The sequence below is a fragment of the Octopus bimaculoides genome, chromosome 9 (genome assembly GCF_001194135.2).
Source record: "Octopus bimaculoides isolate UCB-OBI-ISO-001 chromosome 9, ASM119413v2, whole genome shotgun sequence".
In the NCBI taxonomy this organism is placed as follows: Eukaryota; Metazoa; Mollusca; class Cephalopoda; order Octopoda; family Octopodidae; genus Octopus; species Octopus bimaculoides.
Genome location: NC_068989.1, coordinates 90813926 through 90832834, shown reverse-complemented (window position 1 = coordinate 90832834; position 18909 = coordinate 90813926). Strand labels below are relative to the sequence as shown.

Sequence of the window (18909 nt, the reverse complement as noted above, 5' to 3'; positions counted from 1 at the left end):
TATATATATATATATATATATATATATATATATACGTATGTACATGCTTGCATATACATGTACACAGGTGCATACATACATATATATATATATATTGCAGAAGGTGACAAGTAAGTTCAAAAGAAGCCCTATCTGGCCACATAGATTAAAGAACTCAAAGATAAGCCCGAGAGTGGTCCAACAAAATTTTGTCAGACTAATGAATACGTATGTGTATGCATGTATGCATACATACATAAATATATATTTATATGTGTGTGTGTGTGTGTATATATGTAAACATATATATATATGTGCATATATATATATATATATACATACACACATACATGCATATATATATTCAAAGAAACACACACATACACATAAAATGCTTGTTTATAAATATAAAAAATTATTTTTATATACACATAAAATATTTTTTAAAAAAACAGCAAAAAAAGGCTACAGTAGCAATGATGACAACAACAGTAGCAACAGCAACAGCAGCAGTGTTGTTTATGCTCCAGCTGGTAATGGTGTGAGTGCTGGTGAAGTGAATTCTGATTGCAATAATAGCAGCAGCAGCAGCAGTAGTAGTAGTAGCAGTAGCAGTAGCAGCAATGTGTTCAAAGTCTGGTAGAATGCTATAAAGCCATGTGATTCGATCAGCCTTAGCGTATTACTGTTAAAGGGTAGGATTTGAACCTTAAAGATGGAGAGATGGAACCAAATACTAGAAAACGACTGGTCCCAAACTCATTTCTGCCATTCACCTGCTTTAATAATAATAATAATAATAATTCTAGTATAGGCACAAGGCCTGATATTTGGGGGAGGGGACGAGTCCATTACATTGACCCCAGTACTCAACTGGTACTTATTCCATCAAATTTGAAAGAATAAAGGGCAACGTTGACCTCGACGGAATTTGAACTCAGAACATAAAGACAGGTGAATACCACTAAGCATGTTTAATAATAATAATAATAATAATAATAATAATTCTTTCTAGTATAGGCACAAGGCCTGAAATTTGTGGGGAGAGACTAAGTTGATTACATCGACCCCAGTGCATAACTGGTACTTGTTTTATTGCCCCTCAAAAGGTTGAAAGGCAAAGCCAACCGAGGTCAAATTTGATCTCAAAATGTAAAGACGGAAGAAATGCCTCTAAGCATCTTGTCCGGCATAATAAAGAGTCTGCCAGCTTACCAACACCACCACCACGACCAACAATAAGGATGATTTCAAATTTTGGCACGAGGCCAGCAATTTCTGGGGGTATTTGAACTCAAAACATAAAGACATACTAAATGCAGCTAAGCATTTTGCCCAGCATGTTAACAACTCTGCCAGCTTGCTGTCTTATATAATAATAATAATAATAATAATAATAATAATAATAATAAAAATAATAATAATAATAATAATAATAATAATAATAATAATAATAATAATAATAAAAATAATAATAATAATAATAATAAAAATAATAATAATAATAATAATCCTTTCTACTGAAGGCACAGGACCTGAAATTTTGGGGGCAGGAACTAATCAATTACATCGACCCCAGTGTTTCACTGGTACTTAATTTATCGACCCCAAAAGGATGAAAAGCAAAGCTGACCTCAGTGGAATTTGAACTCAGAACATAAAGACAGACGAAATACCGCGAAGTATTTCACCCGACATGCTAATGTTTCTGCCAGCTCGCTGCCTAGCCATCTTGATTGATGCTTGCAATACTTTTCAACAGTGTTCATTCCAGCCTTCTTCGGGTGTCTTGAGATTCACCACTCTGACTAATACATAGAAATACTAAAATAGAGAAATTCTTCATCTCAGAAATATAGAATTGTATCAGAGTGCAAAGCCAGAAGGAATGCAGCTAAGCCATTTGTCTGGTGCACTAACGATTCTGCCAACTTGCCGCCTTCCTAATTTCTAATGCTGCTGCATGAAGAAATTGCCAAAGCCACAGACACACAAGGAGAGGGTGGGGGTGGAAGACAATCACACAAGACAGAGAGATAGAGAGGGAGGTAGGAGAACAAGGAGAAAGGAGAGCAGGGAGAACAGGGAAGAGGGAGAGCAGGGAGAAGGGAGAGCATGGAGAAGGGAAGACAGGGAGGGGGAGACAGTGAGAGTGAGGGAGAAGTAGAGAGAGAAAAGATTGAAAGAGAGAGAAGGGGAGAGACAACAGGGTGAGAGAATGTGAGATTAAAGAAAGAGGATTAAAGAAAAAATAAAGGCAGTGAAGGAGAAAGAAGAATAGAGAGGGAGAGAGAGAGACCAAGTGAGAGAGGGAGAGAGAGAGATCAAATGAAACAGAGGGAATGATAGACCAAGTGAAAGAGAGGGAGAGGGAGACATAAGGAGAGAAGTCCTTTCAAATATAAAACAGCAAAAAAAAAAAATAACTAATCAAAAGAAAAAGTGACTGAGGCTAGTGTGGATTTGAACTTACAGCATTTCCTCCCACAAACACCTGCAGAGAGATAAGTCAGACACAAACATAGTGACAGTAGAATTTACAAGAAACACACCACTCCACTGGGTGTATTGCACACAAACAATTCGTTTTGTTAATTATTAGTAAATGGAAGCAGTATTAGTACCAAAAGATAATCTCTTTATATCCAACTTAACACGGATGCCTTGGGAGAGCACCAAATACTGTGTTATTAGTCTAGAGAGATCCTCTCATGTAGGAGTTCATACTGACTGGCATGCACTGATGATTTGCAGTAGAATGAAATCAGGAGATACAAGAATTCCAGTGCTCATAGTAGGCAATTCTCTTCAGCTACGATCTACGAGGGTGAGTCAAAAAGCAATGCCATTTTGTTTAGGACAGGTATAATTACCAACAGAGGAACATGTATCATACATCAAAATGAAGCTGGTCCTCTGTGGATCACATCCCTACTTCTCAACATAGTCACCGTTTCTCTCAATAGCAATGTTCCGCCTTCGAATGAGAGCATGTATCCCTGTCCCGTAAAATTCTGTTGACTGTTCTTTGAGCCACTTCTTCACTACAAAGTCAAAGAGACACCTTTTTTCGAAGGCTCGTAACAGGTGATGAAACATAGGTTCATCATTATGAACCGGAATCAAAGAGGCAGTCAATGGAATGGTGCCACTCTATGTCACTACCACCAAAAATGTTCAAGATACAAAAGTCAGCTGGAAAAATCATGGCAACTGTCTTTTAGGATGTTCAAAGTGTCATTCTGGTCGATTTCTTGCCAAAAGGAAAAACAATAAACTCATAATATGCTTCATTTTCATGTATGATACATGTTCCTATGTTGGTAATTATACCTGTCCTAAACAAAATGGCATTACTTTTTGACTCACCCTCATATGTGTGTGCTTTTATGCACCAAATGTCAAGATGAGATGATCTCCCAAGACTAATTATGCAACTTCAGTGTTCTAACAAGGCATCCATGCTTTGTTGGATAGTTTTTTCATAGGTTTTTTTTTTTTGCTTGTTTGTTCTTTTTCTAATAATTAGATGAAGAAAGTCAATGCCACATGGTTATTCTGTGTCTTTTTTTCTCAGACTGGACACCTGACCCAAATGCTTGCTGTAAAGTAGAATCTGCTGACAGCATCCAAGGACCAGATGAAAGATGCTGTCCACCACTACCTTATGTAATTTAATGTAGGGGTATAATACATACTACAGGCATTATATACAGGTGTGTGTGTGTATAGATAGATAGATAGATAGATAGATATGTTGATAGCTAGCTAGTTAGATAGATAGATAGATAGATAGATAGATAGATAGAGAGAGAGATATATATATATATATATATATATTACAGGCATCACATATAAATGTGTGTATTTTATATATGTTCATGAATCAATGACAAAATAACAGGAATTATATAATCACTTTCATTAGCTTACAGCTGTTTCAGCTATTAGAAGTAAGAGAACTCAGAGGTGAGTACTTGTGCAATGTCTTATAGCTTTCTCGAAGCCTCTGAAATGAGTCCACAAACTGCACTACTCCTTATAGCAGAAACAGCTGTAAGCTAATAAAGTTGATTATTCAACTCCTATTCTTTTGTCATTCATTCATTGATATTGCACTCTGTACTCACCGAACACTTTTCTCTAAAGAATAAGTGTACTGAGTTTGACCAACTGCTCATTAGTATTGCTACATCTATGCAAAATCATAATATATACACACATGCATACATACATACATACTTATATGTGTATACAAAATCATAAAGAGCAAATGATATTGTCAAAAAAGAATTTTTAATTTCAAATGCTCCGTTTGTCTTGGTTCTAGGAAACGTACACCACATTTCTGCATGTCACGACAGGATGGGCCTCTAACTGTAAAATACTGCCATACAAGACCCATCAAGCTCATGCCAGCATGGAAAAATGGACGTAAAATAACCTTTTCTACTATAGGCACAAGGCTTGAAATTTGGGGGAGGGGGATAGTCGATTAAATTGACCTCAGTGCGTAACTGGTACTTAGTTTATCACCCTCGAAATGGTGAAAGGCAAAATCGACCTCGGCGGAATTTGGATTTAGAACATAAAGTCAGAAGAAATGCCATTAAGAATTCTGACCAACATGCTAATGATTCTGACAGCTGTGGTAGAAATAGTGGTGGGAGGGAGGGGAGAAATACCAGGAACCTTAAGGAAACCCAACATCTTGCCTTGTACATCAGACCCTGACATGGAAAACCTCAACAGAGGCGGAAGAGAAGAGAAATTAAAAATAGTTAGAGGCAAGACATTAACCCTTTCGTTACCGTATTTCTGTTGAGATGCTCTGGGTTTCTTTCAATTAATTTTAAATATAGCAAAGAATTTAGTAAAATAACTTAGTTATCATTAAGCTGGTGTTAGGGACATAAATCGTGATTAAGGTTTGGCGGAAGATTTTAATTCAAAACTTATGAAAACAAGACATTTGTACTCAGAGCCAGAGCTGGTTTCAGCTGGGTTGGTAACGAACGGGTTAAAGCAGAGCTGAAAGTATAAGGACCCAGCTGGAGAAAAGCAGAAAACACAGCTCCGGGTTGAGAAGAGTCAAGAAAAATTATCAAGGGTAAATAATTAATTGGGAGAGAAGAGATTCATTAAGTTATAAATAGTCATCATCATTCATCTGTGTTTTTCCCACGTTAGTGTCAAATTGCATCAATCCTTACCTTTCCCAAGGATAACATGGATGCACATACAACTGCCGGTCTTCCATGAAATACCTTTTCAAGACCTGTGCCTCAGAGAGGACTTACCAATGTAGACAGACCCCTAATCTCACAAGACGGTGAACCCCAGATGTTTTAACTGTATTTATGATACCAAAATTGCAATATAGAATTCATCCTTCTTGTGCAATTTAACTGAAAATGTCACTTGCAAGGTGGCATTTGATACTTGGCACTTTATCCTCCTGCTATCATCATCATCACCATTTAATGTACGTTTTTCCAAGCTGGCATGGTTCAGATGGCCCAACAGCAACTGCCAAGCCAGAGGACTGTGCCAAACTCTATTGTCTGCTTGGCAGGTTTTTTTAGTCTTTCCAAATGCCAACCACTTTACAGTGTGTTGGGGGCATTGGCACCGGTGGGGTTACTAAGTAACTTGCATGAGAAGATCCCCACAACCAATGAGGGGGTAGTATCGAGAGAAGTGGCTTCGATCCGGGTGATGAGAGGTTAAAGTACGACCGAGGGACAGAAACAGGTGCCTTACTATAGCCACTTAAAAAATTAAGAAACAAACAGGGGACAAGTAGGGGGCATGTTCTCATCCCACCCCCTACCACCACATAAGTAATTATATTTTAACATCAACCCACAACTACTGTTAACATTAGTAGTTCTAACTGTGATGTGATGAGTGAGATGAGGGGACTGTTGAACTCTGGGATACTTACATGAGGGAGAGGTAGCGGCTGTGCTCCTGTTCAAAGGCATCTTTCACTTTGGCTATGTTCACCTGCAGGTTGGTCACCTCCCCGTTTAAGTCCATCGCATGGGCCTTCGATTTGGTCAGCTCACTAGCCAGCTCCGACGTGCGCTTCCTCTCCATTTCAATGGAAGAGTGCAGGTCATCCTGGATGACACGGGACTGCTCCAGGCGATATTCCAGCAATTTAACTGAAATGACAGAGAGGGAGAGAGTGAGAGAGAGAGAAAGATAGACACACAGAAAGTGTGGGAGGATGTGTGAGAGAGAAAGAGAGATACAGTGTGTGTGTGTGTGTGTGTATGAAAGAGACAGAGTGTGAACATGTGTGAGGGAGAGGGGGGAGTGAGTCGTAGAGATAAATGGATTGAAAGGTAGCAGGATGGAGAGATAAAGCGAGAGAAAGACAGAGAGAGAGAAAACAACCACCACAGCCACCACCACCACCACACTACCATCACTACAGCCACTACTACAATAACCATCACTATCACAGCATTTATGATCACTACTATCACCATCACTACTAAACCACCAGCACCACCACCACCACCACCAGTACTATGATGATCACCATTACAACAACCACCCCCAACAACAACAACCACCACAAACCTAATGACCACAACCCCCACCATTACCACTGCGACCCCTGTAACTACAACCACTACAACAATCACAATCGAAACGACCACAGCCACCACCACCAAGGCCACAACCCCCATCGATGTCTCAAACAGAATATATCCCCCAGTGGTTTTCAACTTTTTTAATTTCTGGGTCAGATCTAAAACCTGGATTTTTTTTAGGGATGGGCACCAAAGGATGTAAAACACAAGTCAATTGAAGAAAAATTTGTAATATTTATAGAGGGAAAAACCATTGAGGGCCACCAGAAGGATGCTTGAGGGTTGCATGAGGCCCTGGGAGCCGCGGTTAAGAACCGCTGGTGTGCATTGTGTAATTACTTACTGTGTCTTTGCAGCTGATCTTCCCGTTTGCATCGTTGTCTCTCCAGTTCTTGCAGTTTGTCGGTCAGTTGCTCCTTGTCGTCATGGTGTTGCAGTTGCATGATGGCCAGTTTAGCCTTCATGTCTCTCACTTCGGACACCAAAGACTGACGGTCAGCACATATCACTTGCTCCAGTGAAGCTTTCTGCTGGCATTCCTGCAGAGAATAAGGTACATGGTCAAGTTAAGAATTTTGTTTGCGTATGGTTATGGACATGGGTACACATACACACACACACTTGTGTATATGAATATGCACACACACACACACACACACACACACACACACACACAGGTGTGTTTATGGATACATACATACACACACATACAAACACAAAGTTATGCAAACAGCAGACGAATCTTTCATATATCATCAAGTACAAAGCTAATGATTGATTCCTTTTCAAAAACAGGTTCATTATATCAACATCAACATTGAACTCCCATTTTCCATGCTGGCATGGGTTGGATGGTTTGACAGAGACTGGAAAGGCTAGGAATGGCTCCAGGTTCCACTGTCTGTTTTAGCATGGTTTCTACAGCTGGATGCCCGTCCTGGATGCCAACCACTTCACAAAGTGTACTGGGTGCTTTTTACATGGCACCTGCACCAGTGAAGTCACCAAATAACTTGTAAGACAAAAATCCCACTATTGAAGGAGGCTTTGCACTGATGGGAATGGCTTTGTGGAAAGCAATGAGAAGTTCAAAGTACAATGGAGGGACAGGAACAGGTGTCTTGCTGAAGAGGAGATACATGGCAGCTACCATAGTGGAGGAAAGAGAGAGGGGGAGAGAGAGATGTCCTCAAGTTATATGGAGGTACGAGGGTGAGTCAAAAAGTAATGACATTTTGTTTAGGACAGGTATATTTATACTAACACAGGAACATGTATCATACATCAAAATGAAGCTGGTCCTCTGTGGATCACATCCCTACTCCTCAACATAGTTACCGTTTCTCTCAATAGCAACGTTCCATCTTCGAATGAGAGCATGTATCCCTACCCTGTAAAATTCTATTAACTGTTCTTTGAGCCACTTCTTCACTACAGTTTTCAGTTCCTCGTCATTGGAATAATTTAGCGCCTTCAAAGTATCTTCTCTTCGGTGCCACAAAAGAGGGTTTGAGACGCAAACATTATTCCAGTGACGAGGAAGTGAAAACTGTAGTGAAGAAGTGGCTCAAAGAACAGTCAACAGAATTTTACGGGGCAGGGATACATGCTCTCATTTGAAGGTGGAACATTGCTATTGAGAGAAACGGTGACTATGTTGAGAAGTAGGAATGCAATCCACAGAGGACCAGCTTCATTTTGATGTATGATACATGTTCCTGTGTTGGTAATTATACCTGTCCTAAACAAAATGGCATTACTTTTTGACTCACCCTCTCCGTACACACACAACTCTACATATTGTTTAAGCCCCAACATTAAGTCAACCTTGACAAAGGACACCTAAGATCAAAGGCATTCTAACCATGACCATCCTGTATTTTTGTGTATCATAATTATTGAGGGAAGTATGGTTGTGTAGTTGAGAAGCCTGCTTGCCTAACATGTGGTCTCAGGTTCCATCCCACTGTGCACCACCTGGGGGTAAATGTCTTCTGTCATAGTCCTGTGCCAACGAAACCCTTGGGAGTGGATGTCATGGCGTGAAACTGTGAAGACATGCGTGTGCGTGTGTGTGTGTATGTGTGTGTATTTGAGATTAACCATGAAACCTGGGAAATGCAAGCCTAAGACCATCCTGCCTGGCAAAGCTGCACCAACAGAGGTTCCACCTCCGACAAACGGAACAGAATTGCTGGGGCACAAAAGAAACGTAAACTATGCAAGTCCAGGGCCAAATCCTTCGATCCCAACAGACCACCAGTGCCCAACCTGATGTAGAGACTTCCAAACACACATCCGACTGATTGGTCACACACAGACACACCAAGTCTTGTCTTTATCTCCCATGTGATGTCCTTGGTCATTGTCGACAACGATGGACGAGCTAAGAATAATTTGTGTGATCCCTTTTCTAGGGATTGTAAATGAGTCTCATTGTCATACATGCAGGGTTCATTGATGTTGTTGTTGGTGATGGTGATGGTGGGGTTTTTAATGACACTAGTTTATGGCTTACCTGTTCAATGATCTTCTGCTCAAGTCTCTGCACGGCCGATAGATCAGTCCCATCGCTGTTGATAAGGACGTAACTCCTCAGCTCAGACAGCAACACGTCTCGCTCTCGCATGAACACATGGCTAAGGGTGTGCAACAATTCCCTGCGCCAGTCAACATTGGTCGAACTCAATTCCTGAAAGCACACAGATAGAAAAAAAAAAAAAAAAGAAAGAAACATGAGATGGAAATTGTAACAATATTAGGAATTTGCAAAAAAGGAATTCTAGAGAATTGCATCATCATCATCATTTAACATCCGCTTTTCCTTGCCTGTATGGATTAGATGGAATTTACAGAGGCAGATTTTTTCATATATATATATATATATGTATATGTATGCATGTGTATATGTTTGTGTGTCTGTGTTTGTCCCCCCAACATCGCTTGACAACCGATGGTGGTGTGTTTACGTCTCTCTAACTTAGCGGTTCGGCAAAACAGTCCAATAGAATAAGTACTAGGCTTACAAAGAATAAGTCCTGGGGTCGATTTGCTCGACTAAAGGCAGTGCTCCAGCATGGCCACAGTCAAATGACTGAAACAAGTAAAAGAGTAAAGAGTAAAAGAGTAAAGAGTAAAAGAGTAAAGAGTAAAAGAGTAAAGAGTAAAAGAGTAAAGAGTCAAGAGTAAAAGAGAAACTCACCCAATCAGGTGTTGCTAGTTGCTGTTCTTGGGCCAAAAGTTCTTTGAGGGCCTGAATGGCAGACAGCAGTGTCTGTCGTTCTTTCTCCCAGGCTGTACGCAGAGCCTCAATGTCAATGTTTCTAGCAGTAGGTTTTGGTGTGGTGTGGTATCGAATGAATTGTAGTTCAGACAGCGTCAGTGTTTGAATACCCTCTTTCTGAATACGGCTTAATAACACCTTCAAGAATACAAAGGAAAAAACAAAAAGAAAGAATTAGGCTTTGAAAACAATATATGTATTAGTTTGGCTGTTATTGCAGAACAGCATAAATGGTGGAAAAAAATCAGAGAAAACAGCTTGCATATATAAGATCTCGCTATGTCTCTTTATATGCATCAAGTTCAAATCTTAACAAGCTAAACTATGTATTTTGTCCTTGTGTAGGGATGTGAGGGCCAATGAAAGAAATACAAGTCAAACAGGAATAGAAAACGGTTTGCTATAACTGATGAGCTGTGCTTGAGAAGACATGTTGAGTCAAGTAACATCAAAAAACCAAAATCAAAAGCAAATCAAAATGGAAATTATAGATGTGGATGGTGCCAGTGCCGCCTGACTAGCACCCATGCTGGTGGCACGTAGAAAGCACTATTCAAGTGTGGGTCAGTGCCAGTGCCGCCTGACTGGCTCCCCATACCGGTGACACATAAAAAGCACCCACTGCACTCTTGGACTGGTTGGCATTAGAAAGGGTATCCAGCTGTAGAAACCTTGCCAGATTAGACTAGAGCCTGGTGCAGTCTCCTGACTGGCCAGTCTTTAGTCAAACCATCCAACCCATGCCAGCATGGAAAATGGATGTGAAACAATGATGATAATGATGATGACTCTTCCTTTAAATCTGTGGTCCTCAAAAGAAATCTGTATCATGAAGATTATCTTTTGCTAATTCAGTTCATGCTGGAGCACCACCTCAAAGGTGTTTTAATTGAAAACCCTGTGTTTTTTTTTTTTTTATGGGGGCCGGGGGAATCATGTACTTATTCTATTTCATATATATATGAAGATCAAAAGACTTTGTGAAAAAGCTATAAATTGTTACCTTTAGGTGTTCTTGAATCTGTGCATCATTGGCACCGTAGAGGGTCGCTTCAATGTTTGTTTGTTTCGTTGTTGTTTCTAGCTTCTGAAGACGTTCATTTGGCACGACTGTACGAAACTCAGGAGATTCTACAGAGGTAGCACCCCAAACCACATTGGTGGCACCAAATCCAGAAGCTGTAACACAAGTGAACATGTAAAGATTATATATATCTATTGGTTACTGGTGTGTGTGTGTGTGTGTGTGTGTGTGTGTGTGTGTGTGTGTGTGTGTGTGTGTGTGTGTGCATACAGAGAGAGAGAGTTAACGGTAGATATGAATGTATACAGTAGCACGGAAATGATTATGGAAGTGTGTGGTATATATGGAACTATAGGAACAAATACATAACATCTTCTGTATGTCTCTGTGTAAATGTGTATATATGAATGCACACACACACACAAACACATGCACACACAAACACACACACACATGCACACAAACATACACATATATCTATCTATCTACAGTGTGTGATGGGTAAATTGTCACCATTATATATTTTTAATTTCATGCATGTACATTGTTTGTTTTTGATTTTGTAGATTACAGAGTATAGTAGGGTCAGTTGGGCACCATCAGTGAGAAAAACAGCACCATGATGCAATTCACTCTGCCAGAAATTTCGAAACAACTTGCTGTACTGCTTGGCATTTGCACTGGAAACTCTAATACGAATTTTTCAAAGTGTTTGTGTGTCAATCTGAGGACAGTACAGAAGATTCAGAAAGAGTTGGAGGAGTCTAATGGTGGTTACGAAGGTAGATCATGGTGTTTGAAGTGATCACTAGTGATGGTGACAATATGCTTCCATTCATCTTCCCACACGGAGGCCTACACACGGAGGCCTACACCAAGTGCCTGGGGACGTAGTGATGTCGTGGGTCAAGAGGGTGGCTGCACATACACACACACACACACACACACACATACAACATGCTTCTTTTCAGTTTCCATCAACCAGATCCACGAACAAGGCTTTGGTCGGTCCAACGCCATAATATAAGTCACTTGCCCAAGGTGATATGTAGTGGCATTGAACCCAGAATCATGTGGTTGGGGAGCAAACTTCTTACCACACCCCCATGGCCTGCACCTGTGAGGACCATTTATCACCAACATTTTTGTTTGCTTTTAAATAATATCAACAAAAACATGGGTTTTCAGATAATAACCACCATACTAGGGAGAAAAATGCAGAGCTGGGGAAATAAGCAAAAATATGGATAAATTTGATAGTAAATAAAATAAAATAAAATAAAAACAAGAAACAAAGACAATCCTCACCTCTTCTGTCTGTTTGGCTCATGAGTGATGATGACGACAGTTCTTGTAGCATTTCATCAGATCGTACTCTTGTCTGTTGGTTGTCAGACATTTTTTCCAATATTCCAATCTGCTGGGCTGCTTTGTCGTGGCACAGTTGCTCCAGAATGGTACGCATCGATAGCAGCTCATTGTATACCTGTTTGATGTGACCGATGACCCTCTCCTGTGTGATGGTGCTACTTTCATCTGCCGATGTACCACTCGTGTCCAGATTCTTTTCCTCCAGCTGCCCTATGCGTAGCTGAAGCAAGGATCTGGTTTTCTCCAGTTCTGACTCAAGACGGTGGACAAGAGTTTCTGGTAGCTGCAAGAATTTAGTGAAAAAGGAAAAAAAAATGGAAGGTTTTTTAATGGTAAACCTGAGATAATGAACAAATGTTGGTGAAGATGCTGTACTTTAAATGCCAAAACCTACACTCAATTGCATGACCTACACTCAGTATAAGTCCCTGTTCAATAGCATAGATCACCTTTAGTGACTAGTTCAATATCACAACCTACACTCAATGTCAATCTATACTCGATGTCATACCGTCAATGACAAAACACTCTCAATATCACACCGTCAATGACAAAACACTCTCAATGTCACACCGTCAATGACAGAACACTCTTAACGTCACACCGTCAATGACAGAACAATCTCAATGTCAAACAACTTACTCAATGTCACAGGCCACACTCAATGTCACACAACTTACTCAATGCCACAGGCCATTAGGTTGTTCCAAGGTTAAGTGGAAGACAGCTGCCCAAGATGCCATTCAATGGAACTGAACTTAAAACTATGACGTAGCAACACTAGTTCCTTAACAACACAGCCATGCCTGTGCTTTGTGACATCAGGTGTATCACAGATCACATTCAATAGCAGCACACAGCCTCAGTACCCTAAATGCAGAGAGGCTCACCATGAAGGTCACCTCCTGATCCCTACTTTCACAACATTAAACACCAAAGATGGTTACTCTCTTGATATTTGATGCATCAGAACACCAGTTTCTCTCCCCCAATCTACAACAATAACATAACTGAAAATATAAGCAAACGAGTCTCTTACCTGAGGTTTCATATTGACTGTTTCAGTACTTTTGATTGTATCCTCAGACAGAGGTTTCTCTTGATGCACAGCTTTACTACTTGAACTGTCTGTCTGATCCTCATCAAAGGAATTGTGATGTTGGCATATACGAGTCATCTCCTGAGCCCTATTAACCAGCTGGATTTGTGTGTCCATCAGGTGATCTCGGACGGTCTGCAGTTCCGTCTCTTTACTGACCAGCTGTTTCTGAAGGTCGTCCACCTCACTGCGAAGCACCACAATTCGGCCCTCGGCCTTTGTGGCTTCAATCTGCTCTTCACCGAGCAATGTGTGGTACTCCTGTTTCGAGCTGTGATATGACGATGCCGACTTCTCAAGCTGCTGCTGCAGCTGTTGCAGCATGCTGTCCTTTATTTGCAGTTCATTCTCGTAACTCACAATCTTTGCCTCCTTCGACTCAATGTCAACTTGTGATGCTTCCAGCTTTCCGAGCAGAATGTTGATTTGCTCGGAAAGCTGGCCACCATCTTCTGCAGTCTGCAAGCTCGAGTCCTGCATCTCAGCCTCCTGCGAGCGCACCTTTACATTAGCCTCAACCAGCTCCATCTCCAGACGCTCCACATCGCTCTCTCTCTTCTGGATTTCCTGCCACAGGTCCGTGAACTTTGATTGGATCACCTGCGTGTCTTCCAGAGACTGAAGGTTGCTAGGTTTCAGCTCTTCAGACTCCAATTTAAACAGCTTCTTCTTCAAATCGTCAATGTGATTATCATTCACCAACTTCATCTCCCACGCCTCTTGCAACTCCGTTTGCAGCTGCTCGCATTTGCTCTGCAACTGGTCGGATTTCTTCCTCTCTATGTCAACAGACAGGCGTAATTGACTAAGCTGTGTGTTTCGTTCCTGCAGTTCTGTCTGTAGGTTCTCGATTTCTTTAGACTTTTCTTCAGTCACACGCTGGGAAGTTTCGAGATCTGACTGCAACTGGTTAAGAAAAAGGAAAAGAAAAGAAAAAGGTTTTTTTAAATAAAAATAGGCGTAGGAGTGGCTATGTGGTAAGTAGCTTGCTTACCAGCCACAAGGTTCCGGGTTCACTCCCACTGCATGGCACCATGGGCAAGTGTCTTCTACTATAGCCTCAGGCCGACCAAAGCCTTGTGAGTGGATTTGGTAGATGGAAACTGAAAGAAGCCTGTCGTATATATGTATTTGTATACATATATGTGTGTGTGTGTGTTTGTGTGTCTGTATTTGACCCCCCAACATCGCTTGACAACGGATGCTGGTGCGTTTACATCCCCGTAACTTAGCGGTTCGGCAAAAGAGACCGATAGAATAAGTACAGAAATATGGTAACAAAAGGGTTAAACACACCAGAGAGAGAGAGACAGACAGGCAGAGAGAGAAAGACAAAGAGACAGGCAGAGAGAGAAAGAGAGAGAGACAGAGACAGACAGAGAGAAAGACAGAGACAGACAGAGAGAAAGACAGAGATAGACAGACAGAGAGAGAAAGAGATAGACAGTCAGAGACAAGCAAGAGAGAGAGAATCCATTTGTAATATAACAGAGCTAACAGCCATTCAAATGGCTAACTAATGAGGGAACTTCAATGTGATGAGTTCACCTGCAAGAAATAGCAACCAAAACCCTACTACTGTCACTAAATGGCACTCAGTTATGAAGACGAATGTTCCAAGTGCAAGTGGCTGAGTGCTCCACAGATACAGCTACCCTTAATGTAGTTCTCAGGGAGATTCAGCATGACACAGAATGAGAATAGGCTGGGCCTTTTGAATTACAGGTACTTCTCATTTTTCCAGCTTAGTGGACTGGAGGGATGTGAAATTAAGTGTCTTGCTCAAGAACATATGATGCTGTCAGGTATTGAACTGACAACCTTACAATCATGAGCTGAATACAGTAAACACTAAGACACACACCCTCACACTATTACCACTGCTATTACTACCACCACCACTAATACTGTTGGGTCAACCACGGTCTTAACATGGTCCCTCAATGTGCTAAGTCACATCCAACCATCTGGAAAATGGAGAGAGACAGATCTTGTTTCAGACAAATAAGAGGTGAGATGGCCACAGTTGGAACCCCTTTGATCATAAGTTAGCACCACGACAACCATTGACAACAACAACAATTTAATTGAAGCAATGTCTAAGTCTACCTTAGAATCTAAAAACAGAAAGGCGCATGACTTACCTTGGATACTGTGGCTTTATCGTCCTCTTCTTCACATTCCGACGATGACCGTCTGGGGCTGCTGCTGGCGTCTACAGAATTGCTAGCTGTCACTTTGTTGTCCACTACAGACTTGTTGAGGTTGTCCAGACGGATTTTGCACTCGTCCAGCTCAGCTTGGACCTTACTCTGTTCTTCTTCCCTCAGAAGGAGCTGCGAAAGTAGAGACAGAGAGAGAAAGAGATTTGGTTTCCAATCAATATTTTGGAGCAATTTCAAGAACGTTTTTGTGACTTCTGCTATCAGCACAGAAGCCAGATGGATATCTCTTTAGACTCCATCCTCAGCATATGACTGGTACCATTGTACATCTGTTTTCCATGCTGGCATGGGTTGGACAGTTTGACAAAGGAGCTGACAAGCCAGAGAACCACACCTGGCTCCAATTGATTGCTTTGGCATAGTTTCTATATCTGGTTGCTCTTCTTAATGCCAACCACTTCACAGAGAGTACTGGGGGCCTTTTATGTGACACCGACAACCCTACAGGGTCACCAAATGCCTTGCAAAACCATAAAAAAAAAAGACCCTCAACTGAGAGGGGTGAGAGTTGTATTGAGTGGGTGTGGCTTTTTACATGAACTCCAGTGCTCAACAGGTACTTATCTTATCAAGCCCTTATGATGAAAAGCAAAGTCAACCTTGGTGGAATTTGAACTCAGTACATAAACATGGATGAAATGTTGCTAAGCATTTTGCCCAGCATGCTAACGATTCTGCCAGCTCGCCACCTTAATGACAGAAGTAACAATGGCAATGATAATAATAATAATCATCATCATGGAGATGGTTGTGGTGGTAGTAGTGAGGATGATAGAAAAGATGATGGTGATGGTAGTGTGAAGATGATGATGATGACGGTTGTGTGAAGATGATGACGGTTGTGTGAAGGTGATGATGATGATGGCTGTGTGGTGAAGATGTAAAGTGCATACCTCATTCTGCAAGTCGTCCACCTCAGCCCGAAGCACAAGGGTGCGTCCCTCCTCGATACTGATAAGTTCATCCTTCTCCTGATGCATCTTCACCAGGGTCATGTAGCTCTTCTCGCGCTGGCTGATCTCCACAGCCTGGTCATGGGACTTCTTCTCCAGATGATGAAGCTGTTCCTGAAGCTGGAAACCATCAAAACAGAGATTATTAGAGATTAAACAGAGAAATACTGAAAGGACAGCTACGGATTGGATGCAAGTACACAACATTATAAGCGGTGGGCATGTATGGCAGGAGAGGAATCCAAAATATAACACAACTAGAAACAAATACTCTTTTACTCTTTTACTTGTTTCAGTCATTTGACTGCAGCCATGCTGGAGCACCACCTCTAGTTGAGCAAATTGACCCCAGGACTTATTCTTTGGAAGCCTAGTACTTATTCTATCGGTCTCTTTTGCTGAACTACTAAGTTACGGGGACACAAAGACACCAGCATCGGTTGTCAAGCGATGTTGGGGAGACAAACAGAGACACACACATATATACGATGGGCTTCTTTCAGTTTCCGTCTACCAAATCCACTCACAAGGCTTTGGTCAGCCCGAGGCTATAGTAGAAAACACTTGCCCAAGGTGCCACACAGTGGGAATGAACCCGGAACCATGCGGTTGGTAAGCAAGCTACTTACCACACAGCCACTCCTGCGCCTATACTGTCATTTGTTATTTGTTTCAGCCATTGCATTGTGACCATGCTGGAGCACTGTCTCGAAAGGGCTCAGCTGAACAAATCAACCCCAGTGTTTATTTTTCCCTAAGGCTGATGCCCTATTTTACTGAAACCCCTAAGATACAGGGCTGTTAAGAAAAAAATCAACACAGATCGCCAAGTGGATGAAAACACAAACACACACACAGCAGGCTTCTATACAGTTTCTGTTTACCAAATCCATTTACAAGGCTTTGATCAGCCTAAAGCTATATTAAAAGACACTTGCCCAAGGTGCTATGCAGTAGGACTGAACCCAAAACCACATGGCTGCAAACAGCTTCGTAATCACACAGCCATGTCACGGAGATATAGAGAGCCTGTGGAAAGTGTGGGTAAAATGTATCCCTGTAGTTATAGGTGCATTAAGAACTATCCCTAAAGATGGATAGAGGAAATAAGCATCAAACCTAGTTAAGTGCAGCCCCAGAAAACAGTATTATTAGGGGACAACTAGGATACTTAAGAAGGTCCTTGGCATCTAACGTTACTTATTGTACCCTGATGTTAGGAATTTTTTTCCAACAATCTAATCTGTTGTGTGTATATGAAGTAATAATAATAAAAGAAGTGAAATAGAATCAGTGTGTGTGTGTGTGTTAATTATTGGCATCATGACCCTCCTCAGATACAAAATAAATTCATTTCATTTAAAATTCCCGACCCCTACAAAACACATGCCCATCCGCTCTCCCTCAAACACACACACTCATATTTACCTTGGCTATCAGAGCGTCCTTACTGGTCATTCGTCCAGCCATCTGCTCCTTCTCCTCTTCCAACGAGGCCAGAGTGTCCTTCAGTTCAGAGATTGTCTCACGGCTCTCCTTCAACCGTGCCTCGCTGTCGCTGACCCGTGACTGCAGAGCCTGGATGTTGTGTTGTTGCACCCCAACCTGCTGCTCGGCGACATTCAGTCTCTGCCGCACTTTCTCGTCCGATTCCTCTCGCTCCATCACCTCATTCTGCAGCTGATGCAAGTGCTCTTCCCGCTCTCGCAACTGCAGCTCTGTCTGCGAGTACTTCAGCTGCCAGTGGTCTTCACGTTGCTGCAGCTGCCCAATCACTTTGTTCGAGGATTCCACTCGACGCTCCATGTTCTGCAAAGTGGCACTCTTACTCTCCACTAACTTCTTCTCCTTCTCCAACTCACTTCTCACTTGGGACACTTCATCCTTAAGGTTACCCTGTTGTGGTGGTGGTGGTGGTGGTGGTGGTGATGTTGGTAGTAGTGAGTGGTAGAGCATTGTTGTTGGTGGTTGTGGTGGTGGGTGGTGATGGTAATGGTGTCAAAGAAAGAAAAAGAGAAGAAACAAAGAAATTAGTAATTAAATAAAACAGACAAAGGTTTTTCTTTTTAATGAACAGATCAATCAACAAACAGAGAAACAGACACACAGACAGACACAATGATGGTGGAACACTATGATGTTCATCATCATCATCATCATCATCATCATCATCATCATCATCATCGTCGTTGTTTAACGTCTGCTTTCCATGCTAGCATGGGTTGGACGATTTGACTGAGGACTGGCGAACCAGATGGCTGCACCAGGCTCCAATCTGATTTGGCAGAGTTTCTACAGCTGGATGCCCTTCCTAACACCAACCACTCAGAGAGTGTAGTGGGTGCTTTTATGTGCCACCCGCACGAA

At 41.6% G+C, this 18909-nt stretch overlaps 1 protein-coding gene across 10 annotated transcripts in view; it reads right to left on the bottom strand.

Annotated features, from left to right (window-relative positions):
• Positions 1–18909, bottom strand: part of LOC106868309 (A-kinase anchor protein 9) — a 351276-nt gene that overhangs the window by 24664 nt on the left and 307703 nt on the right. For 9 of the 10 annotated variants that reach the window (XM_052970883.1, XM_052970887.1, XM_052970888.1 and 6 more), the window contains 11 exons: positions 17971–18438; positions 16483–16662; positions 15509–15700; positions 13305–14270; positions 12203–12548; positions 10874–11049; positions 9790–10008; positions 9106–9279; positions 6931–7126; positions 5927–6149; positions 2453–2473 (listed from right to left, as the gene is read on the bottom strand). In XM_052970883.1, coding sequence (XP_052826843.1) covers positions 2453–2473; positions 5927–6149; positions 6931–7126; positions 9106–9279; positions 9790–10008; positions 10874–11049; positions 12203–12548; positions 13305–14270; positions 15509–15700; positions 16483–16662; positions 17971–18438 — 3161 coding nt within the window. The remainder of the gene's footprint in view (positions 1–2452; positions 2474–5926; positions 6150–6930; positions 7127–9105; positions 9280–9789; positions 10009–10873; positions 11050–12202; positions 12549–13304; positions 14271–15508; positions 15701–16482; positions 16663–17970; positions 18439–18909) is intronic. The other variant, XM_052970882.1, reaches the window with a different exon arrangement.